At 46.0% G+C, this 22,183-nt stretch overlaps 2 protein-coding genes and 1 pseudogene across 2 annotated transcripts; 2 read left to right on the plus strand and 1 right to left on the minus strand.

Moving 5' to 3' along the window:
• Positions 1-1,927: 1,927 nt before the first annotated feature.
• Positions 1,928-2,515, plus strand: LOC115665401 (pathogenesis-related protein PR-4-like). The gene is made up of 2 exons (XM_030587292.1): positions 1,928-2,188; positions 2,351-2,515. The coding sequence occupies exons 1-2, from the start codon at positions 1,928-1,930 to the stop codon at positions 2,513-2,515; spliced, it is 426 nt and encodes a 141-aa protein (XP_030443152.1).
• A 1,612-nt stretch (positions 2,516-4,127) lies between these two features.
• LOC115665399 (pathogenesis-related protein PR-4-like) lies at positions 4,128-4,715 on the plus strand (annotated as a pseudogene).
• A 9,102-nt stretch (positions 4,716-13,817) lies between these two features.
• Positions 13,818-14,540, minus strand: LOC115664894 (uncharacterized). Its single transcript, XM_056312713.1, has 2 exons — positions 14,219-14,540; positions 13,818-14,101 (listed from the first exon to the last, which is right to left on the minus strand). The coding sequence occupies exons 1-2, from the start codon at positions 14,538-14,540 to the stop codon at positions 13,818-13,820; spliced, it is 606 nt and encodes a 201-aa protein (XP_056168688.1).
• Positions 14,541-22,183: the final 7,643 nt, after the last annotated feature.

Genomic DNA, 22,183 nt, shown 5'->3' on the forward strand with positions numbered 1-22,183 from the left:
GTCTCTTCCCTTGGAAAGAAACTTCCATCTTTTGTATCCTGTGAAAAAATGTTGATGTTGGTTATGATAAGACGCCATGGGGAATATCTTAGGAAAATTTTTTGTTCTATTCCACGGAATAGACGAGTCCCTTTCCTGGTATAACATTTGATCTTTAGATATGAAACTTAACATTATTTGGATTCCTTTTTCCTTAAATATTCATTAATTTGTGACAGGCTAGCTTTACGATCAGATGTAATAACAAGATGCCACACAACCGGTTAGTACCGAGGTATTTTTCTATAGAAAATCATTACTATGGAAATGAATCATCGCTGGATTGTAAATTAATATATCTTAGCCATTCGTTGAAAGCCAGTCAATTATATGTGTATGTGTGTAGCGACATTTGGTATAAAATTTACGACAAAATATAGTTGAATACGTTTAAGGCTGTGTTTGGTTGTCCGGATTTCTAAACAGGATAAGACTGGATAGGATAGGATAAGAAATCTTGGAATTTCTTCATATCCTATCTATTGTTTGGTGGACTACGGATTTAAAGTCGGATATGATAATTTTTTTTTTGGCTATTCACGGGTCCGGAGGAGTCGGTGAAGGAAAAAAAGCAGAGAAATTTTTTTGGTGAAAGAGCACAAGGTGTGGGGATGAAGATGACGGCGAGTGGAGCGTAGGGTTTCTGGAAAAATAGGCATTAGAAATCCTATCCAGGTTTATCCCACCCTCCCTCGAATTTTTTTATCCGGGCTATAACCGGTCTATATCCGACCTTATCCTATCCTGGACCACCACCAAACATAGGATAGGATAAAACATATCCTATCCTGACTTTTATCCGATCGACCAAACGCAGCCTTAGTTTTGACAGTGGATTGATTCCTCAAAGTGTGGAAAACCGCTTCAACATCTCATATTTTCATCTTTTGTAATTATCTCTCGTGCCCTTGCCGATTCCTCTCCCCTACTCTTCAAAACACTTTCTTATTTTCAACCAGGGAAAATGACATGGGGTGATTCTAGAAAAGTAGCCTTTGAACTTTTCTCCTTCAATCTCATCCTTGAATTTTCCAAATCCAATCAATGTAGTCCCGCCGCTAAAAATTCCAATATCGTTAGCTGACGTGGCTATAGTTTTTGTTAACTTGACATTAGATTTACCATGTAGGCATCCACCTGACTTACATACACATGATAGAAAATGTTTCGATTTTCAATTGACATGAGAAAAGTAGTGTATTAAAAGCTGCAAACTGACCTTATTTAATTGCTTAGCGATTATCTAAAGGCGCTCGTCGATAAAAATCTTAACATCGATCTAATTCGTAGAACACGTTATATTTGTTGCCCAGAACCAAAATTTTCATAGCTCGATGTTGCAGCAACACGAGAAGATTGTGCTAAACATGTCGATTTTAAAAAGACTTGAGGGCTAGTGGTGCAGACAATGACCCGGTTAAGCTCGTGTGCAATTCCATGCGGGGGCGATGATTGTCAATCCTAATGGACTTCGAAAGACGTCGTCTATACGTGTATTGTCTGGAGTACGATGCAGCTACAATGGTCAAAAACCTTGTGTGCTCTGTTTGACAAGAAACCAACCAATGAGCGGAAACAACAGGAATATCCAGAGAACTTAAATTAGTTCCATGTCGTTGTGCTATTCGCACATTCGCTTTTGAATGTCGATATCGTATCAGTGTAGCCACTGTAGTTCCAATCATTGTGATCAGAACGATATAATCGAAGGAAATGTATCCACGTTAAGATAAAGACATAGACATACAGTTCATATGGCTGCTCAGAATTCTTTCGAGGGATCAACTATTTGGTAGTTTCTGAAGAATTCTCTCTCTCGTCTCCTATATATCGACCCTCCTCTTGAACAACGATCTTAAACAAGAACACAGCAGAAACATCAGATGATATGGGGAGGTCTATTAGCATTTTCACGGTAGTTTTGGTTTCTGCCGTGGCTGCTGCTCTTGCTCAGAGCGCTTCCAATGTCTTGGCAACGTACAATGACTACAATCCCCAGCAGAACGGGTGGGACTTGAACGCGGTCCACGCTTTTTGCTCGACATGGGACGCGAATGAGCCCCTCGCATGGCGCGAGGAGTACGGTTGGACCTCCTTCTGTGGCCCGGTCGGGCCTCGCGGGGAGGCCTCTTGCGGCCGTTGCTTAAGGGTAAGAATCAAGAAGCCTTACAGATGCACGGGGATGATGCAATCATATGCGCATTTATAACTTCGATCCGAGCGTATGATCCATATATGTAGTCTTAGTATTCTAGAAAACCATAATTAGCAGACCTTTTTAGGTAAAGATTTATGTCTTTGGCATGCACAGGTGACCAACACGGGGACCGGAGCTCAGGCGACAGTGAGGATCATCGACCAGTGCAGCAACGGAGGGTTGGATTTGGACACCGGCGTGTTTCAAATGTTGGACACCGACGGAAGTGGATACGCTCAGGGCCATCTTATTGTGGACTATCAGTTTATAAATTGCTAAAAGCACATGCAAAATGTAACCATTTCAAGAGTTCTCTATAGTGAGCGTACCGCATGAGGATCATAATAGCAACAATAACGATAATTACAAGTGCTTCTACTCAGCAAAACCTATTCCTAATCTCTTTTTTCCCTTGTATATCCTGTTAATTTTCTGAGATCGTGTTCCTCTGCGTTAATGGCGATGACCTGACAAGAAGTTCCAAATGGTGGATCATGTCTAGCGAGACCAAAAGTTTTGTTGATGCTGTCGTGTGTTCCATTAGTCATAACAAGCTAAAGCTTGCGTTGGAATAAATGCTGCAACTCATTTGTGGAAGCGTGGAATAATCTCAAAAGTATCTTTGGTAGAAGTTACAGTTTAACAGAAATATTAGAAATTTTCCTTATATACTTTGCAACCTCACCCTAAAATATACATTTTAGAGGATCGGGCTACGTTAAGTTATACTTCGAGTGCAAGAAATATAAAAAGTGAACAACGCTTAGTTAAGTTGTCTTTTGAAATAGACAGAGCAAAATATCAAATTTTGAGACTAAAGAGTGTTATAATAGATTTAAAAGTCGAAGATACAATGTGTAATTGAGAGAACGTTGATAAGGTTTTCATAATATTTTACAGCTCTGAAAATTGTCTCAGTTAGTTGCTAAATCACTATTATTATTGACATTCACGTTCTATGATTGTGTCGTTTACTACCATACTTCTTTGGAATGAAAAATCTATCTCGTCGAGGGAAAAAAATAATTTCGTTTAAATGTACGAGTAGGTGCTAAGTCACGAAAATGTGCAGATAATCCAACCCTGTCCAATCCCTTTTTGGCCCCGAAAATGTGCTAGGTCACAAGGTAGAGGTACTTCATGATTCAAATATAAGAGGATTTTGATGGATTGGTTTTTCACCTATTGATATAAGGTATGGCAAGATTGATTCATTGGAATCGATGTTTACTTACGGTCCGGTTACACATCCGATAATCAATGTAATGGATTAGCTTTAGTATGTTTTAAATACCTTGCAATCTCACACAAATAAAAATCAGAAATGTTGGGATTAACCATATATGGTGGAGACTTGACATGAAAATATATCATCAAGGATAGAGAAAAAATGAAATGGTTTGTAGAGTTCAAAGCTTAATGTTGCAGCAAAGTTTTGAGCTAAATTATAGTTGACTTAATCTAATGGATTGGGAAAGAATATGCCTATATGAGCATTGTCTGGAGTACAATCCAGCCACTACAATGGACAAAAACCTAGTGTGCCTTATTTGGCTAAGTAAACAACCAATGATCGGAAACATCTGAGTATCCAGATTACTTAATTTGTTTCATGTCGTGGTGCTATTTGCGAATATGCTTGCGAATGTCGTTATCGATTCGGTATAGCAACTGGATTTGCAATCATCATAGCACGATAATATCGAAGGAAACTGCATCCAGTCAAGACAAATGCATTGACATATGTTCATGTTTGCCGCTCAGAATCCTTCCGAGTGGAAACTTGATAGGTTCAGAAGAGCTCCCTCTCTCTCTCGTCCCCTATAAATCAACCCTCCTCTTGATGCACAATCTTACGCAAGAACACATCAAAAAACATCAGATGATATGCATGGGGAGGCTTATCAGCATTTTCATGGTAGTTTCGGTTTCTGTGGTGGCTGCCGCTCTTGCTCAGAGCGCTTCCAACGTCAGGGCAACATACCATTACCACTATCGCGAGCAGAACGGGTGGGACTTGAACGCGGAACGTGCTTATTGCTCGACCTGGGATGCGAATAAGCCCCTCGCATGGCGCAAGATATATGGTTGGACCTCCTTCTGTGGCCGGTCGGGCCTCGCGGGCAGGCCTCTTGCGGCCGGTGCTTAAGGGTGAGCACTAAGGACCCTCAAAGATGCACGACGATGGTGTAATCATATGCACATTTCGTCACTTCAACCCAACCGTGTGATACATACGTAGCCTTAACAATATTCGAGAAAACCATATTTAGTAGACTGCTTATGTAAAGGTTCGTGTCTTTGGCATGCGCAGGTGACCAACACGAGGACCGGAGCTCAGGCGAGAGCGAAGATCATCGACCAGTGCAGCAACGGAGGGTTGGATTTGGATGCGGGCGTGTTTCAAAGGTTGGACACCGACGGAAATGGCTACGCTCAGGGCCATCTTATTGTGAACTATCGGTTCGTCACTTGCTAAAAGCACATGCAGAAGCCAACCGGTTCACGAGTTCTTGTAGTCTGTGTACCGCATGATGATGATGATGATGATGATGATGATGATAGTAATAATAAGGGCGGCGTTAAATCCACTCCTCCGTTGGCTTATCTACCCACTTAAAAGTAAAAACGACAAGACAACCGAAACCGGGAGTTCCAAAGTTCAACGGTTTTATCCACCGGAAACAACGCACGGCCGGCCTCGGACGGTAACGAAGCAGGAAGATGCAGCAGCATCGGCCGCCAAAGCTCAGAAGCTAAGAGCTCGTCAATCCCAGTTTCTCTCTAATCACCACAGCCACATGCACTCTCTCTCACTTTCTCAGTCTTCATTTCACTTCTGTTCTGTCGTCGGTTGCAAGATCAAAAGCGTCATGCGAGCGATCTCTTGTGATTACGTTTTCTGAATTGATTGTGATGCGATGTTGCTCTCGGACACACGAAGGAGCCTCTCGACGCGTGCGCGAAGCTTCTGGAGATCAATCCCGAGTACTGCACCGCTTGGAATTACAGGAGGCTCGCGGTTGAGCAAAATTCTCTCCCCGCCCTCGTGGTCGAAGACTGGCAGCCAGATATGAAGATGTCGGATCTGACACGGCGCATGTGGCCAGCCGGGGGAAATTTGATAGAGAAACATCCGGGCATGGTTGTAAGTTGAAAGCGAAGAAGCCGAGCCACGATATGACGAGAGTGATGCCGGCGACGCACGCTCGGCCCTATTGCTCGTGACGATGCACCGCATCCAGTTGTGGACAGGGTGATGATGCCAAGGATGACAAGGACGGCGAGCATCAAAGAAGTGGGGGCTCCGGGGACCGTGGAACCCACGGCTACGGCCTCGGCCTGAGTTGTTTTGTCATCTCAACTTTCAATGGCGCAGACGAAGCCAATGCAGGAGTGGATTTAACGCCATCCTAGCAATACAAAGAAAAACCAAGTACTTTTAACCAACAAAACCTGAGATAGCGTTCCTTTGCTTTTTAGGCGATGACCTAATAAGAAGTTCCATATGGCGGATCTCTTTCAGTGAGACCAAAAGTTTTGTTAACGTTGTCGTGTGTTCCTTGATTTAAACAAGCGAAAGTTTCCACTGGGAAAAAATACTGCAACTCATCCTGTGGAAGCATAGAACGATCTCGGAAAGAGATAACACAATTTATGTGTTTAGTTTGGTTTTGGAGGAAAGTCATTGGAAAAATACAAAGGACTTCATGCGAGAGAAGTTTTCCAAAATATAAATAGTGTTTGGTAAAGTGTAATTTAAAAATAAGTTGGGAAACAACTTTGACTTAAATATAATTTGGAAAAAACTTCCCTTTGTAAATGACTTTTGCTAGTTTTTTCTATAACAAATCCAAAACCTTTCCAGCAAAACTCAGCTGCCGGCCGCTCGCCAGTGGCTGAGGCCTCGCCGGCAACATTAGGGTTTCGGAAAACTTTTCCGTAATTATGAAAGTATAGCGAGGGCAACATTGGAAGAAAAAAAAGTCTATTTGCATTTCAAAAATGCTCAAAGCTCAAAAATACCTTCGGACTTACATTGGGTTAAAGGATTTTGGAAATGCAATTTCATTTCCCCAAAACTCTCCAAAAAATGTGCCAAAAGACATTTACATTTGCCCAAGGGCATTTAGGGCTGTAAATGTCACGCCCCGTACCCTACGAAGCGCTAACATCCCTACCTTGGTCGATTATGGTGCGACGTCCCAGGATGCATCGCCGATCCAAACCCCATCAGAGATCAGACACAAGCGAAAACCACGTATATAAATATATATACACCCGAACAGATAAACACATGAGACTACAGATAAAACATCGCACCAACAGAAATGAACATTTCATGACTCACTTAAAACCCCTTTTTACAACGTACTTTATACAGATCAAAAGATTTAAACGAAGACAACAACTTCTAGCAGCCACCAGATCAAAAAGGTACTATGGCTGAGGAAAGGTGGGGTCAACTACAGGGAAGATCGCAGTCAAAAAGGTACTAGCTTCCCTAAAAGAGTTGGGACCTAAGCTAGGGCTCCCAATCCAGATCCGACGATTCTGAGGACTCCCCTGCTGATCTCTCTTGAGGCTCGGACTCTTCGGAATCCATATCCGTTGCTGCTGCCTCTTCGTCTTCGGTATCCGGTTCAAGCTCTGGGTCAAGATAAAGCCCTAACTCATCATCGGGTCCTATCTCTACATCCGATCCTACCTCTGCTACTTCCCCATGGTCTTCATCAGAATCTAGATCCATGTCCTCCAGTTCGTCTTCTTCCTTGGCAGCTTGGTCTAGGTCTTCAGCTATCACCTGTGGCTCCTGTGGCTCCCCATCCATACGCTCATCAACGCCATCTACATCGTAGACATCCTGATGATTGATCACTTCGCCACCCGCAATTATGGGTTCCATCAATCCATCCTGACCGACTGGCACATCAAAAGTCTTAAGGGGTTGCCCTAAGTTCCCGTCAGCATCCCTCAAGCACCAAGCCACATACTCCTGAGTCTGATGAAAATATTCGCCCACGTTTACAAACACCATGGATCGGTATCTTACATATGATTCCCCATTTCCTGCGAGGTACGTACTTGTATACTGATGTATCTGTACAGGGATTCCAAAAAGCGGTGGATTCGGCATCCTTACTGCTGGGGGTCTGAAAAGTTGGGTTATAATAACCGTGAGACGAATCTCAGCGAGTATAACCCCTAAACCTAGGCTAGGCTAACATGTAATCTCCTGACTAGAAATAAATATTTGAAACCATAATGCAACAACAATCAAATAATTCTCTGACCCTGCAGGTTAAGCAGTTCAATATATAATAATCACGGCATGTACGTGGCACACATTATCACACGTACGCCAATCACATGCTCATGTACCGAGTCTCACACACTCGCATGCCAGTCCATGCATGTTCATGCATGCAAATATCGTCAACATGTCACGTGCATTTCCCGGCCCACTGGCCCACACTGGCAATTGCCCAATTTATTATTTATTACGACTCGAGTCAACAACATTCACGGCCCGGTGCGTCTAGCCTGCTTCAAAGTGCATGAGGCGCAGCAACCGATCTGGCCCAGTGTCTCTAGCCTGCTTCAAAGTGCATGAGACGCAACACTGATCTCCTTACGAACCAGAGCCTACTTCAAAGTGCATGAGGATGGTCGTCTTCCGGACGTACCGGGCATCGTCCTACTTCAAAGTGCATGAGGACGGTATCGATCCGAAGGTCACGACCCGAAGGTCTTTAGGTGATCACACAACTCATTATTATCCGAACCCAGCGTATGACGCTTCAGGGTATTCTAGGTGATCACACACTCATGGCAGGCACGCATTCTCGCACAATTTCCCCACATGCCTCACACTAGGCATACATAATGCGTGTCCATGTTATGCAATGCAATGCAATGCACCATGAGCACCAATGAAATTCAAACACTCAATATCACAACACGTGCTCAATTGGCCCAATTAGTACCGTGTGGCCCAATGTGCGATTCACAATTCAATAATTAATTGCAAGCCAAACAGTGGCCAGTCGCACTCCACAAAAATCAGCCACACCACATGCGACATAGCAGTACTCAATAAATCACAATTAAGCACGAATTACATATAATCAGTCAACCCGGACATACCCGGCAATTCCACCAATGGGCTCCTAAATTGACCAATCAATCCAATTACTCTTCCCAATAAATTCTCATTGATCCACCACATTTTTCCCGATAATAATTCCTACCAATCGGTACACTAATTCCTCTCAGCATGTACTAGTATTCCTAAACCAGTCCAGAAAAATGCACTATCAGTCCTAATCCGGGTTTAGGAATTTTACTCACTTAATCCAAGGTCACGACGACGGGGAACGGCAGCCGATTACTGGTGAACAGTAAAATCGACGGCGGAATTCCCGGCGACGGCGTACGGACGCGTGAACAGTGACCGTACGGACGGCGTGAACAGTACCGTACGGCGCTACAGTGTCGGCCGTACGGGGACACTGTACGGACAGGTACAGTCGGCGTTGTACAGCATGGCTGGACGGCTGGGTGGCGACGGAACGGCGATCCAAGCTCCGGCGAAGCTCCGGCGGCCCTATTTGCCGGACGGGAAAGAGAGAAAAAGAGGAAGAAAGAGAGAGAAATAGAGAGAGAAAGGGGCCGGACAAGGGTGAGGCTAAGGCTGGGGGCTGAGGTGGTCGGCGGCGAGGCACGGTGGCCGACGGCGGCGCTCCGGCGGCCGGCGGTGAGTTCCGGCAAGGCTTGGCCGAGAGAGAACAAGAGAGGGAGAGAGATTTCGGGAGAGGGGGCTGCTGGTGGGGCTGCTGGCCGAAGGAAAATGAGGGAGGAGAGAGAGATGAGGTCAGCTGGTCAATAAAGTGGCCTAGGGGCGACACGTGTCGCCGATCCGGCGGTTTTGACCAAAATACCCCTAATCTAACGGTTTCGGTTGATCCTATCCAAATAATTGAGGGGCAAAAAGGTCTTTAGCCCCAATAATGCAGCTGATAATCCATTTTTAATTATCCCAAATAATTTCCCAAAAATTCGGACCAAAAACAACCCAGCGGCAAAACTGTCATTTTTCCGGTCCTGGGGCGAAATTCCAATTTTCGCACGTATCAACCTCAGATATCCATGGCCAACATAATATGGTGTCGGAATCGCAAAAATAGCCTCTTAAGCCCTTGAAAATTGACTGCAAAGTTTCGGGAATAAAATAATATTATTTTTCCAATTTTTGTCGAAATTCCAATTTTTGGCCATAACGACTCCTGGTATGCGTGGCCACCCAAAAATGGCGTCGGCCTCGAAAAATAACCTCATTTGGCCTCGAAAAGCAACCATGGCATCCCGAGGGGCAAAATCGTAATTTTTCACCCCCGGACCGAAATTTCAATTTTCAACTGTATTAACTCAAAATATGCGTGGCCAGCATAATATGACGTCAGATTTTCAAGAATAGTCTCTTAAACCATCGAAATTCGACATCGAAATCCGGGCCCAATTTCGTGATCAAAACTCGCTCGATTTTCAATTTCAGGGTCTCTCACTAACGGGCGGCTGTCTAGAGGTTACGCGTATCGACCTAGGGTTATCCGAGTCATGACGGTCCTAATCATTGAGAGAATGAGAAATTATCACTAGTCCCAGAGCTCACGATCGTCCGATTTAAGTTCAGGACTGGTTGACCACGTGTACTCTCGGTTGTACAGAATCACCTGCGATCCGATTGTACATCGTTGGCCTTGGCCAAACCCAATCCGTCACCTTTCCTAAGATCGTTCCACATTGGTTCATAATATTCTCTCATCATTTCTCGTGATCGGTGTCCGCTTCGCGATCGGGTCCTTGGTCCACATACCGCTTTCTAATTAGCCATACCCTATTGGTTAGTATCCCGAGAGTGATCAGTTTCTGGGCGAGACTTACTAAAATGAAATGCGAAATATTGTTAATTTTATTGATCCCGGAATTACATCGAAATTCGGGCTATTACAACTCTTCCCCCCTTACAAAAATTTCGTCCTCGAAATTTGTAGTCTACACTTACTCCTCAAACAAGTGGGGGTGTTGACGTCGCATGGCCTCTTCGCTTTCCCAGGTGGCACCTTCCGTTCCGTGGTGCTCCCATACAACTTTGACCATTGGGATCGTCTTATTCCTTAGCACACGGTCTTTCCGATCTTCGATCCTGACTGGCCTTTCCATGTACGACACCTTGTCGTCCACGTCTATCTCCTCATATCTTAGAACGTGAGTCGGATCTGGTTCATACTTTCTTAACATCGACACGTGGAAAACATTGTGTACTTGGGACAGGTTAGGCGGCAAGGCAAGTCGGTAAGCCATATCACCAATCTTTTCCAATATCTCAAATGGCCCGACGTACCTTGAACTGAGTTTTCCTTTCTTTTCGAATCGGGATAATCCTTTCATTGGTGACACCCATGGTCTCCCACTTGAAACTCCAAGGGTCGTCGTCTTCTGTCGGCATAATTCTTTTGGCGACTCTGCGCTGTCCTCAGTCTGTCCCGAATGATTTCCACAGCTTCAACTGACTGCTATACTAACTCTGGGCCTGTGATACTTCGCTCACCTACTTCATCCCAGCACAGGGGCGTCCTACACGCCCTACCATATAAGGCTTCTAACGGTGCCATCTAAATGCTCTGCTGATAGCTGTTATTGTAGGCGAATTCCACTAAATGCAGCTGTACCTCCCATTTGCCCTGAAAATCCACTACACAAGCTCTCAGCATATCCTCTAAGGTCTGAATCGTTCTTTCCGACTGGCCATCAGTCTGCGGATGATAAGCCGTACTGAACTGTAACTTGGTGCCCAAGGCCTCTTACAGACTTTTCCAAAAATTCGCTGTAAATCTCGGATCTCGATCCGACGTGATCGTCACTGGTACCCCATGAAGACGTACTATTTACCTCACATACAATTCGGCATATCTTTCCAACTCAAAGTCCTTTCGCACAGCCAGAAAGTGCGCTGACTTCGTTAAACGATCCACTATGACCCATATCGAGTCATGTCCTCTCTGACTTCGTGGCAATCCCGATACGAAATCCGTCGTGATATGCTCCCACTTCCATTCAGGGATCTCTAACGGTCTCAATAAGCCACCTGGCTTGCAGTGCTGTGCCTTCACTAGTTGGCACGTCAAACACTTGGCCACATGCTTGGCCACATCCGTCTTCATCCCGTTCCACCAATAATGTTGCCGCAGATTCTGATACATTTTCGTACTCCCCGGGTGGATACTGTAATTGCTCCTATGAGCTTCCGATAAGATTTCTTCCTTAAGTTTTATATCATCCGGCACACATAATCGCCCTCTGAACTTTAGAACTCCATCCTCGGACACTTGAAAGTCCGGTTTCGTCTTAGCTGCATCCATCTCAATAATCTTTTGGATTTCTTGGTCCGTAAACTGTAGTTCCTTAATCTTGACCTAAATTTCTGGCTCAATCCTCAAGGCGGCCAGCAAATTCGATACTCGACTCATCTCGAACTTAAACTCGGAATCCCTGAGTCTTTCCAGCAAGGTCCACTCCCTGACCATTAAATGCGCCAAACTAGACTTTCGACTCAAAGCATCTGCCACTCGATTGGCTTTCCCAGGATGATACAGAATGTCGCAATCATAGTCCTTTAGAAGCTCCATCCATCGACGCTGCCTCATGTTCAACTCTTTTTGCGAAAATAGGTACTTGAGGCTTTGATGATCGGTGTAAATCTGGAATTTCTTTCCACACAAATAATGTCTCCAGATTTTGAGCGCAAAAACGATCACAGCTAATTCCAAATCATGCGTCGGGTAATTCATCTCATGGAGCCTTAACTGACGTGACGCATATGCTACCACTTTTCCATGCTGCATCAGGACACAACCAAGTCCTCTTAGTGACGCATCGCTATAAACCTCAAATCCTCCTGGTCCAGATGGAATGGTCAACACGGGAGCAGTTGTCAATCTATGCTTCAGCTCTTGAAAACTCCTCTCACATTTATCATCCCATACGAACTTAGATTCCTTCTTTAGCAATCGCGTCAATGGCATGGCTATCGACGAGAATCCTTCTACAAAACGTCGATAATAGCCGGCCAATCCCAAAAAGCTTCGAATTTCTGTTACTGAGGTCGGCCTAGGCCACTTCATTACTGCTTCAATCTTAGCTGGGTCAACAGATATTCCATCTCCGGAAACTATGTGTCCAAGAAACGCCACTCTGTTTAACCAAAACTCACATTTACTGAACTTGGCGAACAGCTTGTGTTCTCTTAAGGTCCATAGCACTTCTGCCAAGTGTACTTCATGCTCTTCAGGGCTCTTAGAGTACACTAGAATATCATCAATGAAGACTATCACAAACTGGTCCAGGAATTCTTTGAACACCCGATTCATTAAATCCATGAAAGCGGCTGGGGCGTTCGTTAGTCCAAAGGGCATAACCAAAAACTCATAATGCCTGTATCTGGTCCTAAAAGCAGTCTTAGGGATATCCCCGTTCCTGATCCTCAACTGATGATACCCGGTCCTCAAATCTATCTTAGAAAACACTGAGGCTCCTTGTAACTGGTCAAACAGATCATCAATCCTTGGCAGTGGGTACTTATTCTTTACTGTCACTTGGTTCAGCTGCCGGTAATCTATACACAATCTCAGAGTTCCATCTTTCTTCTTGACAAACAGGACCGGCGCTCCCCATGGAGACGCACTAGGGCGAATAAAGCCTTTGTCCAGTAGTTCCTGTATCTGGACCTTTAACTCTTTCAATTCTGATAAAGACATTCTATACGGTGCTTTTGAAATCGGTTCCGTCCCTGGCGCCAATTCAATCACAAACTCCACTTCTTGCTCAGGCGGTAAACCCGGCAATTCTTGAGGAAACACCTCTGGGAAATCGCATACTACGGGTATATCCTCCAACTTAGGTTCCGCCATTGTCGGATCCACTACGTTTACCAGATATCCTTCACACCCATCATCCAACAACTTGCTCACCTCAAGCAAGGAAATCCAAGAGATCGAGGTTCCTCCTCGGTTTCCCTGAAATACAAAACTAGGACATCCATCCGGATTAAATTGGATCGTCCTATCGCTGCAATCCAATACAGCTTTCTGTCGGACTAACCAGTCCATTCTAATGATCACATCAAAATCGAACATGGCTAATACTACCAAGTCGATACGTTCTTCCTTACCCCCAATAATTATCTTACAGCTAGGGCATCCAAAAGAAACTAACGCCCTATCATTCATAGGTGTCGACACGCAAAGCACATTCTCAAGCAACACAGGTTCCAGACCAACCAACTTAATAAACTGCTCTGAAATGAAAGAGTGGGTCGCCCCCGGATCAAACAATGCATAAGCAGCATGATCACATAAGGAAATCTACCTGTGACCACGCCTGGCGCATTCTCAGCTTCTCTGCGCGCCATGGCATAAACCCTTCCTTGAGCTGGTGGTCGTCCTTGATTAGCCGGTAGGGGAAGTCTGGCTTGGTTTCCAATTCGTGGCGGCGGTAGTCTGGGCGGTCCTGAGGGTTGCATCTATGGGCAGTCGCGAATCTGATGCTCCATGCTCCCACACTTAAAACATGCCCCAAATCTACTCGGCTGGGGATTCGGCTTTCCAATTGTCCGTCTAGCGGGTGGAACAAACCGCCTGTTTCCTGTCATAGGTCTCTTCCCCATACGGCGGTTGTCTCTGATCTGAGCAAACCGCGATCCAGAAGCGGCTGCTCTTTCTTGCTGATCCCGCTCTATAATCTGTGCCCACTCATACATTTCCCCGAAATCCTTGATATTGTGCGATACAATCTGGCTCCGGAGATCTGGCTTCAAACCATCCCGGAATCTCCGAGCTTTGTCCCGTGGGTTCTCAACCATAGTCGGTGCGAACTTGGCCAATCTTGCAAATTCTCTTTCATACTGATCAACGGTCATCTGACCTTGGCGCAGTCGCATGAACTCCATCAACTTCTTCTCTTGGGCGACTTCCGAAAAGTACTTTCCATAAAAACTTTCAACAATCACTGCCCAATTTAATTCTGTACCTTCCGGGAATACCCTACCCCTGGTGGCTTTCCACCAATCATTCGTACTGCTCTGCAACTGATACGCCGCTAGCGTCAATTTCTCTGTGTCGGTGCACCCCAATACCTCAAATGTCTTTTCTAATTCCTCTACCCAATCTGGGGCAGCTTCGGGGTCACCTTTACCATTAAACTTTGGCGGCTTCATTTTCAGAAATTGCTCCACCAATTGGGGCATCTGTCGGGCTGTCGCTGGCTGGGCCTGTCCTTGCTGGGCTTGATTACCTTCATTGCCAGCAATCGGAGCGGCCTCAGTTGCCTGAGCATAAGCTGTCACGCCCCGTACCCCACGAAGCGCGAGCATCCCATCTCCGGTCGTTTGTGATGCAACGCTCCCAGGATGCGTCACCGACCCAACGCCCAATCAGAGATAAGTCACATGCGAAAACAACGTATATAAATATATATATATATATATGTATATACACCTGTACAAAACAACACACGTGAGACCAAGGTAGAACAGCCATCAAACAAGAATATACACTTGTACTGTTATAGTGAAAGCCTTTTTACACTATCCATTTGTACAACTCCAAAAACCTCAACATCAGTATTTAACTGCCACTATATCAAAAGGGTAGGTGGCACAGGTGGTTAGGCTAACTAGGATATGAATGCTATTCAAAAAGAGACAGTCTTCGCTTCCCATGGTACCGGCCTGCTCTAGCGCTCCCAGTCAGGGTCGAACGACTCGGTAGAATCATCTGGCAACTCCTCGAAGGCATCTTTACGGCTGGGGGTCTGAAAAGTTTCGGTTTACACAACCGTGAGACGAATCTCAGTGAGTTCAACCCCTAAACCTAGGCTAGGCTAGCATGCAATCTCCTGACCGGAAATAAATATTTAAATCACAATACAACGACAATCAAATAATTCTCTGACCCTACAGGTTGGCAGTTCAATATATAATAATCACGACACGTACGTGGCACACATTATCACACGTACGCCAATCACATGCTCATGCACCGAGTCTCACACACTCGCATGCCAATCCATGCATGTTCATGCATGCAAATGTCGTCGACATGTCACGTATATTTCCCGGCCCACTGGCCCACACTGGCAATCGCCCAATTTATTATTTATTACGACTCGAGTCAACAACATTCACGGCCCAGTGCGTCTAGCCTGCTTCAAAGTGCATGAGGTGCGAGCAACCGATCTGGCCCAGGTGTCTCTAGCCTCGCTTCAAAGTGCATGAGGCGCAACACTGATCTCCTTACGAACTAGAGCCTGCTTCAAAGTGCATGAGGATGGTCGTCTTCCGGACGTACCGGGCATCGTCCTGCTTCAAAGTGCATGAGGACGGTATCGACCCGAAGGTCACGACCCGAAGGCCCTTAGGTGATCACACAACCCATTATTATCTAAACCCCGCGTAAAACGCTTCAGGGTATTTTAGGTGATCACATGCTCATGACAGGCACGCAGTCTCACACAATTTCATCACAAGCCTCATTCTCGGCATTCATAATGCGTGCCATGAAATGCAACATGAGCATCCACATAACATAGGCACAGGCACACAGTTCAATCAAAGTCATTCCACAGTGCCTAATTCACAATCCACGTGCTTACTTGGCCTATTAATATCGTGCGGCCCAATTCCAAATACACAATTCAAGCCATCAATTGGCCAATCACACTTCGCACGATTCAGCCACACAAGCACGCAACATGGCATTTCACAATTAAACACAATTGATCACCAATCAATCAACAGCCAATCATTCTGGGTAATCCCGGCCATTCAGCTAATAACTCTTGATGTTCAATATAATCCGGTACATTCCTCAAAAATATGGACAGCCGTTATTTCCTCAATCCGAGCCCAATAATTATCTATAATAATCCCACTAAATTCCTCGGATTTTATTTCCACCAATCAGTCCTCAATCCAGTCCGAATTATACACTGATAATACCTAAACCAGTCCAGAAAAATGCACTATCAGTCCTAATCCGGGTTTAGGAATTTTACTCACCTAATCCAAAGTCACGACGACGGGGAACGGCGGCCGATCACTGGTGAACAGTGAAACAGGTGGCGGAATTCCCGGCGACGGCGTACGGACGACGTGAACAGTGACCGTACGGACGCGGTGAACAGTAACCACTGTACGGACGCTGTACTGACATGCTGGGAACGGTGGCCGGCGCGACGGCCGTACGGACGGCAACCGTACGTCGCTACAGTACCGTCCGTACAAGACACTGTACGGACGGGTACGGTCGGCGTCATACAGCGTGGCTGGACAGCTGGGTGGCGACGGAACAGCGATCAGAGCTCCGGCGAGGCTCCGACGCGCCGGCGGTGCTAACCTGAGAGAGAAAAAGAGAGAAAAAGAGAGGGAAAGAGAGAGAGAAATGGGTCGGACAGGGACAAGGCCGAGGCTGGGGGCTGTGGTGGTCGACGGCGGGGCACGGCGGCAAGCTCCGGCGAGGCAAACCGAGAGAGAGAAAATGAGAGAAAGAGAGGATGATCTGCTGGTGGGGGTGGTCTGGCCGTGAGGGAGGGTGAGGAGAGAGAGAAAGCAGTCCAAGTTGGTCAAATATATCAGCCCACAAGTGCCACGTGTCGCCGATCCGCGAAAAATGACCAAAACGCCCCTAATCTAACGGTTCTAAAGAGATAGGCTTAAATAATTGAGGGGCAATTAGGTCTTTGGTGCCAATAATGCAGCTAATGACCTCTGGTAATTATCCCAAAAATATCCCAAAAATTCGGACCCGAAAATAGCCCAGGGGCAAAATTGTCATTTTTCCGGTCCCGGGGCGAAATTCCAATTTCACACATACGCGTTCCATATGTGCGTAGCCAACATAATATGGTGTCGGATTCGCGAAATTCACTTTCTAAGCCCTCGAAAATCGACTGCGAAGTTTCGGGAATAAAATAATATTATTTTCCCAATTTTTGTCGAAATTCCAATTTTTGGCCATAACGACTCCTGGTATGCATGGCCACCCAAAAATGGCGTCGGCCACGAAAAATAACCTCAGACGGCCTCAGAATCAACGCTGGCGTCCCGAGGGGCAAAATCGTAATTTTTCACCCCCAGACCGAAATTCCAATTTTCAACTGTACTAACTCAAAATATGTGTGGCCAGCATAATATGACGTCAGATTCCCAAAATAATCTCTTAAGCCATCGAAAATCGACATCGACATCGAAATCCGAGCCCAATTTCGTGATCAAAACTCGCTCAATTTTCAATTTCATGGTCTCTCACTAACGGGCGGCTATCTAGAGGTTACGCGTATCGACCTAAGGTTATCCGAGTCATGACGGTCCTGATCATTGAGAGAATGAGAAATTATCACTAGTCCTAGAGGTCACGATCGTCCGGTTTAAGTTCAGGACTGATTGGCCACGTGCACTCTCGGTCATGCAGAATCACCTGCGAATCCGATTGTACATCGTTGGCCTTGGCCAAACCAAATCCGTTACCTTTCCTAAGATCGATCCACATTGGTTCATAATATTCTCTCATTATTTCTCTTGATCGGTGTCCGCTTCGCGATCGAATCCTTGGTCCACGTACCGCTTTCTAATTAGCCATACCCTATTGGTTAGTATCCCGAGAGTGATCAGCTCTGGGTGAGACTTACTAAAATGAAATGCGAAATATTGACAATTTTATTGATCCCGGAATTACATCGAAATTCGGGCTGTTACATAAGCTGCGGCCCTTTCCTGATCCTGCAATCGCATAACACGCCGTATCTCCCTTAGGGTATTCATCACATCATCAAACCTCGGATCTCTAGCCTCACGGGCTCCCTCGCTAGCCTGGGCTTGGGGCTCCTTTCCCCTTCTCCTGCTTGGAGTTTGAATGATATCCTCTAGTCGGCGGTCTCGGTCCTCTTGGCCTCCTGAACTAGGCTGACCCTGAGGTTCCTTACCCTTTCTTCTACTCATCTTGCTACCCGGCTATACAACTACCGCTATAATTCCATTAAGGAATTAAAGACTTAAACCAATCTATCCCGGTCTAAGTCCTAGGCGGTACCAAAACAACAATCAAACAACCAAGCATGCGGCCTAACAAGAGCCAATCAACACATCATCCAAGGAGTTCGCGTACTCACCTCAGTCCTGCCGCACCCGCACTTTACGGGTCATACCGATGAGCACTCAATCAAACACAGCCGTCAGGAGATGCATGTAGCACACAAGGTCACCCTACTGGCTACCCATGGTCTCATCGCTCCTTATCACTCCAGGCTTCAACCAGATTGGACCGAGCTGACCTTGCTCTGATACCAAATCAAACGAGAATGTCACGCCCCGTACCCTACGAAGCGCTAACATCCCTACCTTGGTCAATTATGGTGCGACATCCTAGGATGCGTCGCCGATCCAAACCCCATCAGAGATCAGACACAAGCGAAAACCACGTATATAAATATATATACACCCGAACAGATAAACACATGAGACCACAGATAAAACATCGCACCAACAGAAATGAACATTTCATGACTCACTTAAAACCCCTTTTTACAACGTACTTTATACAGATCAAAAGATTTAAACGAAGACAACAACTTCTAGCAGCCACCAGATCAAAAAGGTACTATGGCTGAGGAAAGGTGGGGTCAACTACAGGGAAGATCACAGTCAAAAAGGTACTAGCTTCCCTAAAAGAGTTGAGACCTAAGCTAGGGCTCCCAATCCAGATCCGACGATTCTGAGGACTCCCCTGCTGATCTCTCTTGAGGCTCGGACTCTTCGGAATCCATATCCGTTGCTGCTACCTCTTCGTCTTCAGTATCCGGTTCAAGCTCTGGGTCAAGATAAAGCCCTAACTCATCATCGGGTCCTATCTCTACATCCGATCCTACCTCTGCTACTTCCCCATGGTCTTCATCAGAATCTAGATCCATGTCCTCCAGTTCGTCTTCTTCCTTGGCAGCTTGGTCTAGGTCTTCAGCTATCACCTGTGGCTCCTGTGGCTCCCCATCCATAGGCTCATCAACGCCATCTACATCGTAGACATCCTGATGATTGATCACTTCGCCACCCGCAATTATGGGTTCCATCAATCCATCCTGACCGACTGGCACATCAAAAGTCCTAAGGGGTTGCCCTAAGTTCCCGTCAGCATCCCTCAAGCACCAAGCCACATACTCCTGAGTCTGATGAAAATATTCGCCCACGTTTACAAACACCATAGATCGGTATCTTACATATGATTCCCCATTTCCTGCGGGGTACGTACTTGTATACTGATGTATCTGTACAGGGATTCCAAAAAGCGGTGGATTCGGCATCCTTACTGCTGGGGGTATGAAAAGTTGGGTTATAATAACCGTGAGATGAATCTCAGCGAGTATAACCCCTAAACCTAGGCTAGGCTAACATGTAATCTCCTGACCGGAAATAAATATTTGAAACCATAATGCAACAACAATTAAATAATTCTCTGACCCTACAGGTTAAGCAGTTCAATATATAATAATCACGGCATGTACGTGGCACACATTATCACACGTACGCCAATCACATGCTCATGTACCGAGTCTCACACACTCGCATGCCAGTCCATGCATGTTCATGCATGCAAATATCGTCAACATGTCACGTGCATTTCCCGGCCCACTGGCCCACACTGGCAATTGCCCAATTTATTATTTATTACGACTCGAGTCAACAACATTCACGGCCCGGTGCGTCTAGCCTGCTTCAAAGTGCATGAGGCGCAGCAACCGATCTGGCCCAGTGTCTCTAGCCTGCTTCAAAGTGCATGAGACGCAACACTGATCTCCTTACGAACCAGAGCCTGCTTCAAAGCGCATGAGGATGGTCGTCTTCCGGACGTACCGGGCATCGTCCTACTTCAAAGTGCATGAGGACGGTATCGATCCGAAGGTCACGACCCGAAGGTCTTTAGGTGATCGCACAACTCATTATTATCCGAACCCAGCGTATGACGCTTCAGGGTATTCTAGGTGATCACACACTCATGGCAGGCACGCATTCTCGCACAATTTCCCCACATGCCTCACACTAGGCATACATAATGCGTGTCCATGTTATGCAATGCAATGCACCATGAGCACCAATGAAATTCAAACACTCAATATCACAACACGTGCTCAATTGGCCCAATTAGTACCGTGTGGCCCAATATGCGATTCACAATTCAATAATTAATTGCAAGCCAAACAGTGGCCAGTTGCACTCCACAAAAGTCAGCCACACCACATGCGACATAGCAGTACTCAATAAATCACAATTAAGCACGAATTACATACAATCAGTCAACCCGGACATACCCGGCAATTCCACCAATGGGCTCCTAAATTGGCCAATCAATCCAATTACTCTTCCCAATAAATTCTCATTGATCCACTACATTTTTCCCGATAATAATTCCTACCAATCGGTACACTAATTCCTCTCAGCATATACTAGTATTCCTAAACCAGTCCAGAAAAATACACTATCAGTCCTAATCCGGGTTTAGGAATTTTACTCACTTAATCCAAGGTCACGACGACGGGGAACGCCTGCCGATCACTGGTGAATATTAAAACCGGCGGCGGAATTCCCGGCGACGGCGTACGGACGCATGGACAGTGACCGTACGTACGGCGTGAACAATACCGTACGGTGGCTACAGTGCCGGTCATACGGACACTGTACGGACAGGTATGGTCGGCGTCGTACAGCGTGGCTGGACGACTGGGTGGCGACGGAACGGCGATCCGAGCTCCGGCGGCTCTATTTGCCGGACGGGAAAGAGAGAAAAAGAGGAAGAAAGAGAGAGAAATAGAGAGAGAAAGGGGCCGGACAAGGGTGAGGCTAAGGCTGGGGGCTGAGGTGGTCGGCGGCGAGGCACGGTGGCCGGCGGCGGCGCTCCGGCGGCCGGCGGTGAGTTCCGGCAAGGCTTGGCCGAGAGAGAACAAGAGAGGGAGAGAGATTTCGGGAGAGGGGGCTGCTGGTGGGGCTGCTGGCCGAAGGAAAATGAGGGAGGAGAGAGAGATGAGGTCAGCTGGTCAATAAAGTGGCCTAGGGGCGACACGTGTCGCCGATCCGGCGGTTTTGACCAAAATACCCCTAATCTAACGGTCTCGGTTGATCCTATCCAAATAATTGAGGGGAAAAAATGTCTTTAGCCCCAATAATGCAGCTGATAATCCATTTTTAATTATCCCAAATAATTTCCCAAAAATTCGGACCAAAAATAGCCCAGGGGCAAAACTGTCATTTTTCCGGTCCCGGGGCGAAATTCCAATTTTCGCACGTATCAACCCCAGATGTCCGTGGCCAACATAATATGGCGTCAGAATAGCGAAAATAGCCTCTTAAGCCCTTATAAATTGACTGCAAAGTTCCGGGAATAAAATAATATTATTTTTCCAATTTTTGTCGAAATTCCAATTTTTTGCCATAACGACTCCTGGTATGCGTGGCCACCCAAAAATGGCGTCGGCCTCGAAAAATAACCTCATTTGGCCTCGAAAAGCAACGCTGGCGTCCCGAGGGGCAAAATCGTAATTTTTCACCCCCGGACCGAAATTCCAATTTTCAACTGTATTAACTCAAAATATGCGTGGCCAGCATAATATGACGTCAGATTTCCAAGAATAGTCTCTTAAGCCATCGAAATTCGACATCGAAATCCGGGTCCAATTTCGTGATCAAAACTCGCTCGATTTTCAATTTCATGGTCTCTCACTAACGGGCGGCTGTCTAGAGGTTACGCGTATCGACCTAGGGTTATCCGAGTCATGACGGTCCTGATCATTGAGAGAATGAGAAATTATCACTAGTCCCAGAGGTCACGATCGTCCGATTTAAGTTCA

The sequence above is a fragment of the Syzygium oleosum genome, unplaced genomic scaffold (genome assembly GCF_021117445.2).
Source record: "Syzygium oleosum isolate NSW1041296 unplaced genomic scaffold, Sole_v2.1 Sole_v2.06, whole genome shotgun sequence".
Taxonomy (NCBI): Eukaryota; Viridiplantae; Streptophyta; class Magnoliopsida; order Myrtales; family Myrtaceae; genus Syzygium; species Syzygium oleosum.